The 10,324-nt window shown below is 41.9% G+C and overlaps 2 protein-coding genes across 3 annotated transcripts; one reads left to right on the top strand and one right to left on the bottom strand.

Annotated features, from left to right (window-relative positions):
* Positions 1-11: 11 nt before the first annotated feature.
* mkrn2 (makorin, ring finger protein, 2) lies at positions 12-7,337 on the bottom strand. 2 transcript variants are annotated; one of them, XR_007194821.1, is made up of 9 exons: positions 7,009-7,337; positions 6,461-6,589; positions 5,965-6,161; positions 5,442-5,779; positions 4,870-5,084; positions 3,443-3,553; positions 2,408-2,552; positions 1,856-2,145; positions 12-1,626 (listed from the first exon to the last, which is right to left on the bottom strand). XR_007194821.1 is itself a non-coding variant. In XM_048254954.1 (8 exons), exons 1-8 carry the CDS (start codon positions 7,038-7,040, stop codon positions 1,996-1,998), a joined length of 1,317 nt encoding a protein of 438 aa, XP_048110911.1. In that variant the 5' UTR covers positions 7,041-7,337; the 3' UTR covers positions 12-1,995. The 2 variants fall into 2 exon arrangements, 1 of the variants encoding a protein (XP_048110911.1); XM_048254954.1 differs by having other exon boundaries at positions 12-2,145.
* mkrn2os.1 (MKRN2 opposite strand, tandem duplicate 1) lies at positions 7,330-9,884 on the top strand. The gene is made up of 4 exons (XM_048254967.1): positions 7,330-7,612; positions 7,695-7,741; positions 8,204-8,366; positions 9,220-9,884. Exons 1-4 carry the CDS (start codon positions 7,374-7,376, stop codon positions 9,434-9,436), a joined length of 666 nt encoding a protein of 221 aa, XP_048110924.1. The 5' UTR covers positions 7,330-7,373; the 3' UTR covers positions 9,437-9,884.
* Positions 9,885-10,324: the final 440 nt, after the last annotated feature.

Raw genomic sequence — 10,324 nt, 5'->3', positions numbered from 1 at the left:
GTGACAATGTGTACATACCCCAAAATACATGTTCTTTATTTGACTACATACTTGTATACTTGAATACATACAGTTATGCAGGGCTTTTTTTGTAAATACACAGACAGTAAACATGACTATGAATGACCTTCCCATACATTGTTAGAAGGGCATACAACATTCCTGGTGGCACTTTTCTTATAAATAATAATACATACCCTTTGATTTGTACAGTTTCATATTAACATGAACCACATTTTCATATTTGCATGAAATATCTCCTTTAATAATATTAGGACGTGATACAAATTATTTGTTTTTTATGCCATTTCACAAATACTTGTGGGGAAGAGAACTTCAAGTCAAATGATGGGCTGTAATGTTGACCTACAGATGCATGAGAAAGAGCATTTCTATAAATGTCCTTCACTGCAAACACTTCAGCCATGTAATAACACACCATAATCACTGCTAATTCATTACAGTCCTTTCAGAGCCACTCAAGGCTCTATATGACCGCATGATAAAAAATTCTTATGACGTAAAACATCACATGCCCTAATATTCAAGCTTGAACACAAGTTGAGCTAAGTTTGCAAACACCATATTGTATACTGTTTATGTTCTGATTAAACTTTCTTGGGTTCAATTACCTAAGAAAGTCACAGAAAGGTGCTAGGCAAAGGGTGCACAACCATAAGGTCTGAGATCATCTACACAATCAAATTAAAAGAGTACATACAGGGATCAGCTCACCTATAGGAGAGTGCCGAGTGGTCAGACCCTAAACTCAAGAGGGAGCCTGACTTCAAGCAATGGAGTCCGTCTATAGCACAACCCTACACTGAATCGCATACACTAAACTCCAAAGGATAACTGAGGCGTAGACTCACACAAACTGGATTAATGAATTCACTTTGGCTTTTTTGTGCCAAAATATCTGCACTGTTCTATAAAGCCTTCTTTGAAACAATAAGAGGTATTCTTTTTATATCTTTGGGTTTAACCCAATAGTACTTGAAAGCAAGACAAGACAACTGAATTAAATACTTATTTATATATTGCATGATTTCATAGGGCAATTTCGACAAAAATGCTGATAAAATTTGAGCTGCCTTGTATTTCTGAAACTGCATTTCAAATGATGTGCCCTCCAAATCTTAAAATAAGCAATAGCCTATTTCACATAATTCAGCAGAAGTATATAAATGGACATATGACTCAAAGCACTCAAAGTTGAGTTAAGTGCTCTGAGATCTAAAAAATAGTAAGGCTTCAGTCACAAAATAGAAGACCACAACCACAAATGTGATATCAACTACAGGGAACATACAGAATCTCTGAGAATCTTAATGGTGGTTGGGAGTAACTGTTGGGAATCATCTGTAGCTTTCACTGCTCAAACTCTGGCCCTAAGAATGGACTTTTTTCCTCTTTAGGTCATCCCCTCCCTGCTTACTTCATCTTGTATGTAACTGTTTAGCCACAAACATGCCATGACCTTAGCTTGTCTGAATCTGCGTTATGTGCGCTGATCTGCCAGGTCTCACAGGGCGTCTCTTCTGCTACAAAAGTGCATTAGGAGCCGCGTGCCACTGCCAGGATCAGCCCCTCAACTTCCACCGCAGATGGGCCACTAAGACCTCACTGTGAGAGAACATGGATGTCAATCTGGCAAAATTTACCTGATTGCATTAAGAAAATATAGCAGCTTTCACAAACATAACTGGTATTGGTGTGAGTACAGTAAATTTATAACGTTTTTTTTTTTTTTTTTTTTCCCCATATACAGAACTGCCATAGTCTTTCACTAAAAATGTACCACCCAATAAAAATGCCATTTTAAAAAGCCTCATTTTCAACATGAAAGGCTTACCAGTGAGCACATTTTTATTGCCCAGTTCAGTACACAGTTTGATATGAGCCTGTGGGTGATCCTGTGGGCCATGAGTGGGTGTGAGTGCCAGGGGGACTGGGGGGCGGGGGGGGGGTGGGGGCAGGGTTCAGTGCTGAGCATCAGTGAGGTCCTGGGGCCCCACTCTCGCTCCCTGCTCCCGACAGCTGCATGAAGAGATCCCCCAACTCGTTCACCTCGTCTTCGTACTGGGAGGCCCCGCGGTGCTCACGCTCCTCTATGAAGTCCCACAGGCGCACGGAGTTCAGGAACTGAAAGGTGACATGACAAGACACACACACACACACACACACACAGACAGACAGACAGACACACACACACACACACAGACACACACACACACGTTTAGGCAACTTCATACAATCTCATGCAAAAGTGGCTTGCCAAATGAATGTACCATGGGATCATCATGGGAATCCATACAGTCCATGCCTGCATCCTCTGTGCCCAAATATTTACAGGGGTGGTCAGGGACACCGGGTTGAGGTCAGTAAGAGGAGACCCTGTCCTTACCCGCACGTTTCCCTCGGAGCTGAGCTGCTTGCGAGGCTTATCAGGTTCTGCCAGTGTGCCATCAGGATAGGCATGCAAATAGAGACACTTCCCTCCAAATGGGCAGGTTCCTCGTCCTTGGTCAAAGTACTTGCAGGGCTTCTTACTTCAGGGACAAGCACAAGAACAATTCAGACACCATGTACTACAACTAGGAATTGGAATCCCATGTGACCAAAGACAGCATGGATGTTCAGATCCTTCTCTGCTTTCGTGAAACATTCAATCAGCCATGGAGTCGAGGTATGTATGTAACATTCAGCCACTTAAGAGTGTTAACTTCAATTAGGCCACATATGAAGTGTATGAAAGTGCCCTACAGGAGCCATGTATGTACAGAGAAGGAAGAGAAAAGAGCCATGTCTTAAGCTCGTCACCGCTAAACCTTGAAGGCAAAGCTAATATTATGGAGTTGATACAACATCAAGAATGAAAGGAGTGGAATCTGGTTACAGGCGTAACTGTGACTATCAACAAATCATGTCTGGCTATTTGGGCATGAGTATCTGGGACTGCTGGTGCTCTTGTTCTTTTTCTTGCCCAAGCCTCTCAAGAGCAGCTTGCTACACTTCCTCCTAGCATATAGAGCCCATCAGTAGGGGCTTCAAAAGCAGCTGGTGGTGGGGACAAGCACTTCAGTCAATGCAGAGAGACCTGGCTGCTGACCTTTGGGGTAGCTATTTATGTGGAGCCCAGTGGAGCAGAGCGCTCTGGCTGTAGCCCACCAGCTCTCCATGGCTGCCCGAAGGTCACTGAACAACACGGCCCAGACAAAAGAGCTGCTGCCTTACTGGCGCTAATGGTTATTAAGGATAATATGCAAAAGGCCACTAATTCCTTCTATAGCTAAATAAAGCTCATGGTATACAAGGTTAGTTTAGCGTGAATGCAAAATCAGAACTGCTATGCAGTGAGGTGTAGTGAGTATGTGGAAAACTACAGAGGAAGTGAAAGCTCAAAGCCAAAGTCCTGTGCGCCACTCCCAGTCTCTCTTACCTGACGCCAGATTTGAACTCTTCAATGAGGCGATTCTTCTCATCCTGATCTTCTACCCAGTACACACTGGGAATGACGAACTCAGACACAACTCTACACTCAGGACAAGACCTGGACAAAACACAGACAAAAGAAACAGAAGCAAATATGTCAACAAGTTGTTCATTGTTCTGCAGCACATGTATGTATGTGTATGTGTGTGTGTGTGTGTGTGTGTATGTATGTGTGTATGTATGCGTGTATGTGTGTATGTATGTATGTGTGTATGCATGTTTGTGTGTGTGTGTGTATGTATGCATGTATGTATGTATGCCATGGGATTCCACTGGATTAATGTATTCAGGCATTTCACATTACTACATACATAATTATGCTTCTGCTCTGATGGGGTAGATGCACTTTGTTTAAATGTGATTGTGTGGTGATCACTTGAGTACTTTCAATGTCCTGCTGCTGCCTCCTGCAGGTGCATCAAGGAAACACATTTTCATTTCATGAAACCTGATTGGTTCTCGCCGTCTTGCACCAATCGTTGCCCTTACATTCACTCTTGGTCTGGATATTTGTTTTCAGCTAGCAAAGTCAAAATGGACAAAGCCAGAAATATGATGACACGACCAGCACCATAAAAAAAGAAGACGCTGGACTAAAAAAAATATACTGTAATGCTATTCTCTCTTACAACCCCAAATCAGAAGAAGTTGGGACGTTGTGTAAAATGCAAATAAAAACAGAATGTGATAATAAGTCTGATCACTACACAACTTTTCCAGCATTTTGCTACCCCCGTCCCAACTTTTTTTAAAACATGTTGGTGGTATTAAACTCAAAATGAACATATATTTTCCATGAAATAGTCAAATTGGTCATTTTCAACATTTGATATGTTGCCTCTGTCCTTTTTACAACTAAATATGAGTTTAAAAGATTAGCAGATTATTACATTCTGTTTTTATTCACATTTTACACAACGCCCCAACTTTTTCTGATTTGGGGTTGTAGACTGGCATGGCCAGACTCAAATTCCTATCAGACTTATCTTGTCAATCAGAGTCTGGTTAACATTCCATTTGGGTTTGATTATGGGGCGTGCTTCAAGCGATCAGGGAAAAAAATGCCTCTGCACTTCTTCTTGATGTAATTACTTAAAGTGACCCATAACTCCGACTGATAGCTAGCCAAAATCCTGGGAATATGAAATGGGATTTTAGAATACATAACAGATAGCTGCAAGAGCAGACGACAGTATAAAATCCTTAGGGACCGCCGCTATCTTACACACACCTCACTTCTGACAACTGTGCTTGGTAAAAAAAAACGGTATTCACACACAGGGGACATAGTGTCCACCACAGCTGATGAAATGCTATTTCTTTTGAAACACACCAACGCCTCAACGTGCGCTTTTCCAGCTGTCTGGCACTCACTTGATGATCTTGTTCTCAAACTGCTTGGCGCAGCGCCACTGGCGAATGCAGCTGAGACAGTAGGTATGGCAGCAGCTGGACAGGATGCCGAAGCGTCGATCGGAGGGCGTGGCCTTCTCATACACCACCTCCATGCAGATGCTGCACACCTTGTCCTGGCTCTGCTGGGCCCGGAAGGCCTTCTCCATGTCCATCTCAAAGGCAATCATGCACATCTACATGGGAAGAGAAGAGAGGGAATATTCTCCAGTTCCATCTGACACATGCTAGGGATGGAAAAGTCCAGCCTCATAAGCAAACAGAAAAAGTGGAAAGTTAAAAATACAGTGAAAACACTAACTTCTATTGATGCTCCCCATACATTAAATGGCTATTATCAAAAGAACAACTGATGGACGAGGATTTTCCATCTCCAATTCCCAACGCATGTACTTCAACTCTTTCATATTTCACATGTGGCTAAGCTAAACCAGTACATTTCATTCAACAACCCACCACCATCTGTCTCCATGAAACACATTGTAACTGATAACCAATCAAAGGTGAGCAGCATATCAAGTGAGCTCTCTCACCTTTTCATGAGCTCTTCTCTGCTCAGGGTCCAGTGGGTGCAGCACCTGAAGCCTGCATATCTCACACAGGTCCCCATGGAGATAGGGACAGTTGTTGCCATAGTGACACTGTCCAGCAGCCGCATAAGGGCACAGTTGTGTCTGGGGCATCTCCGGGTAGGAGGATGAGGAGGAGGAGGAGGAGGGGGTCGCGGCGGCAGAGCACTCCAGCCCGGTCCGGATGGCGTCCAGGTAGGAGTGGGATTTGGCCTGCCCGCCGCCGTCTCGGTACTCCCAGCGGTCTTCCAGCACCTCCGCACTCTCTGCTGGGTGGAGGAGGCCTCGCTCACAGCCCAGTGCTAAAGCAGAAAAACAAGGCAGTGTTTAACAGACTGCTCTCATGCCTTCAACTCTTTAAACAGTAGTAATATTAAAAGAGAACTGAATATCTATTCACTCTTGACATTGCTGATGTTGACTTGTAATTACAAAGACCCATTAGACAAAAGACAAAACAAAGTGCAGAAGTGATGAAAGCACCTACCTCTGTCTCTTAGCACCACTGACTTTTTGGCCGGTCTCCCAGTGTTTGTTGGTGGACCACCTCCTGACATTGGAGGTCCTGAACTGGTGCTGCTTCTGCTGGCCACATCAACACCTGGAGGCCCACTGACAGCACCGCTGCTGGTGCCACCCCCTACTCCACCTCCTCGACCACCTGAGAGCTTGACGTGGTCATACCTACATAGGCAGCAAGCCACGTTTGTAAGGCAAAAGCAAATGTTTTGCCACATATTGGCACAAAAGACTGAACATCTCGAGATCCACATATTAATATAGTGCATTAATATGTTAGAATAATGAAATGCATAACTGCTTTAGAAACTACTGCAGAGTTCAAATTCTAGGCTAGTAGTTTAACGTTAACTCTGTAATTCCAGGACGAAAAAAGCAGTAGGCCTACGTCTTCCATCACGAACATGTTTCAGAGAACAACACATCTCGCAATATCAAACAACAATGAACAAACTGAAATTTACCTGCAGCGGTCTCCATAGGCACAAACACCTTTCTGATAAAATTTACATATAGTTGACGGTTTACTTGTTGCCAGATCATGTGAAAACATACATCTGCTCCCTTCTCGACACACGCCATGGAGGAAATATCTTCAAAAAAGATGAAAAGGTGACATTCAGACGGTGCTAATCAGGACAAGTTATCCGAACAACTTATACAAAGAACAAGAGAGATTTCTCCAAGACACGCAATTACCACGGTAGAACAAAGTCATGGGGCAGTCTTTACAGAACTTGTTTCATTCAAATACTTGTCTAATGTAACATTTCATTAAGAACCATGCAGATTCGATTCGATTCGCTTGATCGTTTTCTTGCTAAAACAGGCGACATTGACAATTTGGCTAACGTTAGCGTGTTAGCCGGAGCACGTTAGCCAGTTCAGGCTGCACCATTTCTATCTCTATTGTCTCACCACAGTCACGTAGATAGAATCATACCAATATACTGCTTACACCAAACTTATATGACTCAAAATAGCACATTGAACACTGGCGTGTATCATTTACCTGCAGGTTACTTGCTTTGTGGACATTTTCATTCCATAGGAGCTGTCTTGTTTGTGTTCCTGTTATTGCGTTTGAGTGCAACCTGAAACTATCTCCCACTTACTCTAGTGGTCGATAATCCAACAGTTCCGCACCGTTGTCATGAACGGAGCCACACATTTTATCCGTAATTTTACACTATCACAAAAATGTTGCATGTTTTATGGTTAAATTAATTTAACGAAAAACGTTATATACAACTTGGACAGGTACATTTCACAATCTACCAAGGAAGATTGCTTTTATCGATTGAATTAATCGGAGACAACAGCGCGGATAGACTCCACCTCCTTACCTGTAGACTACGATTGTGACTACGATTATGAATGGAGAGAACAATTATCAAATTCAACCATTGTAAAAAGGCCATCTATCGTTTTCCAGTTGTAAATGTAGAAATGGATGGTCCAGGAGAAAACGAATTCAAACAATGTCCCATCTGTTCTGAGACTTTAATGTTTGACCTCCTCAACGCACCTGTCAGCATTCCGAGTCCATTTGTCAATGGACACAAAGTTCCTTGTGCTTTTGGAATCGGATCTGTGCACGGACCGTCTTTCCTCGGGTAGAAAACGTAAAATTTGAACAGATCGCCTAAATTGGAAATGCATTCAGAGCTTAACCATGTATTTTTTTTTTATTTGCAGGGAATGGCATGACACGGAGCTTCACGTTGGCATAACAAATTCCACAGGTTAGCCTTTTCGCATTCACCAAACTAGCCTAGGCCTACTGAAAACCTGGCACTGTGATCTGATGTGTATTGTCCTTCATGTATCATGACCAAATTGTTTCAGGCAAGCCAGATCCTACATTGAAAACGATGATTGATAGCTTACCACTTTGCTGTGGCAATTTGTTGCCTGCTGTCTCTTATCCCTTATGAAAAATAACTAGTATTTTGGGATAAGATATAGCAATCTTATAGGATAGCATAGTATATTGGGGCATACTATAGAAGTACTGTAAGACTGTGTACTATAAGAACACTAAGGCTATTGTGGAGTTAGGCCTATTGGGTCTACAGAGCAGCACTACCAAAGAACAATAGAAATCTTCTTTTTTGAAAGGGATACTTTTGTTGAATCTATACATCTCCTTATAACTGATAAAGTCAAATCTGCCCATTATCAGATTATTCAATGTGTGTCTCTAGGTGTGGTATATAACTATACCTTATCAGGACTCCAGAGAGATGAACATGGCTGGGAGAAATGTGTATGTTTGCAATTAGTCCCACCTTGGAGAGAGCATTTAAAACATACCTGGGACAAGGAGCTTGAACAATTCTGCTCCCATTCTACTTGGGCACCAGAACGGTACGGAGAATATAAGCTGTCCAGATAAAAGCTGAACAATAATAAATAATAGGCTAATGACAATAACTTAGATTTTTAGTGATTGTCAAGGTACCCAATGTCGTTTGACAAACAATTGAAGGAGAAATTCCAGCAATTTTTCACACAGATATCTGTTTCTCGAAGTCACAGAGAGTGTAGCCAAAGTCCTTTTAGGCAAGTCCCTCCATTCGGCGGCCAAATATTGCAACGCCTTTTGGGCACTCATCGGGCATCTGTTTCGGCAGAAACACGTGTGCGCAAGGCTTCACAACACATGATTGGCACATGTCTTCACAACACACCACATTATTGGCTCAATGTATTCACAACACAGCACATGATTGGCTCAATGTATTCACATGTCGACGTTTTGCCGCGGAAGAGGTGGGATATGTGTAGACAACTGATTGGCGTTACAAACTAACCCCATGCATTTCTATGGAGGATTTTTTGAGTGCTGCGTCTCCTCATTAGAAAGTCTCTGGTGTAGCACTGTAGCTGCCTGGCTGCTCTAGCTGTTGGCTGCAGAAACTCAAGCTAGGTAGAGCCGATTGTTTTTTCCCCCGTACTGACAGTACTTGGTGACCTCGAGAGATCTATGTGAAAAATCACCCGGAATTCTCCTTTCAGAACACAAAATATCTAAGACCAGTTAAAAGTTTGCTGTTGTTTGTTTCCTATATAGATGATATCAAGAGTGCCTGAAATGTTTTTTTTTTAAACCATACTGCATATTTCTGGACTTATGTTCAGTTTTGTGGTCAGACTGAAAAGGTCATTCACGCTGCTTCTCTGAAAGCAGAAAGCTACATCTTAAACTGATGTCTTACAGGTTTCACGAGGAGAGGGAGTTTGGATCCTGCTGCTATGGTTTCGCCCTTGCCTTTATAAACCACATACGTACCCTGGAAGGGAAACCCTCTTTGAGTAGAGAGGAATTCACAGGGACTCACATTCTTCCTAGAGTTAAGATGATCTCAAAATACATCAGAGTTTATCAAGAAATATCACAGAATGGTTTTTATATTGCTAACCAAATGGAAATGTAAAATAGATATTTAAACATACTGAGCAGTTTTGCCACTTTTTTCATTGGTCATGTTGGCAGAGATGACATCACAATAGGCCTTGGGTAAATGTCTCTATGATTATGTAGTAATCTAGTAAATTATTAAAACAAAGCAAATTATGTAAGTAATTTATTAAACAATTACAATAACATTCAAAAATACACTTAACATGCATATGATTGAGAATAGTGATCAAAATTTAACTTGTAATTGAATAAAAACAAATGATGTTAAATGTATACAAACACGGACACAAAATAGATATTTAAATATACTGAGCAGTTTTTTCACCTGTCCAGCTTTCAGCACTGACCACAGTAAGCTCATGATGTGTGGAGCCTCAGTAAAGCAATATAAACAACACACATGATACAGATGCAGTTGTGTGTGTGTGTGGTGGTGGTGGGGGGTGGGGTGACCGATACCGATATCAATTATTACCAAAACAGGAGGCCGATAACCGATATGTAAAACCGATATGTCAGTTGTCAAAAAAAAAGGGGGGTAGATAGTAAAGGCTATATGCTGCAAAAATTTCATTCAAAATCATTTAATTATGCAAACTTTTCTTTTGATACACAATTGTCTATCAACTTGCATCACTTTGCAAGTGTAAATCTTGTGTATCATGTTAATCCAAGAGCTGAGTGATAGCAATTATTTTCATGGAGTAGGCCTGCACAATGGGCTATGTGCTTGTTAAGGGACCTGTCACAAAGCGGATGCTTTGCCATCGTGTGTGAGTGCACGAGAGGGAGAGGAAGAGGTGCATGCGTGATGGCAAGTGTTACGGTTGAATAGTTTAACAAAACAGTTTTAAAATAGTTCTTAGGCTATTTAAGCATGCAATTTGTGTCCATGTGTAAG

The sequence above is a fragment of the Alosa alosa genome, chromosome 10, assembly GCF_017589495.1.
Source record: "Alosa alosa isolate M-15738 ecotype Scorff River chromosome 10, AALO_Geno_1.1, whole genome shotgun sequence".
Lineage (NCBI taxonomy): Eukaryota > Metazoa > Chordata > Actinopteri > Clupeiformes > Clupeidae > Alosa > Alosa alosa.
Note: the sequence above shows the minus strand (reverse complement) of the source record. Positions and strands in the feature narration are given on the sequence as shown.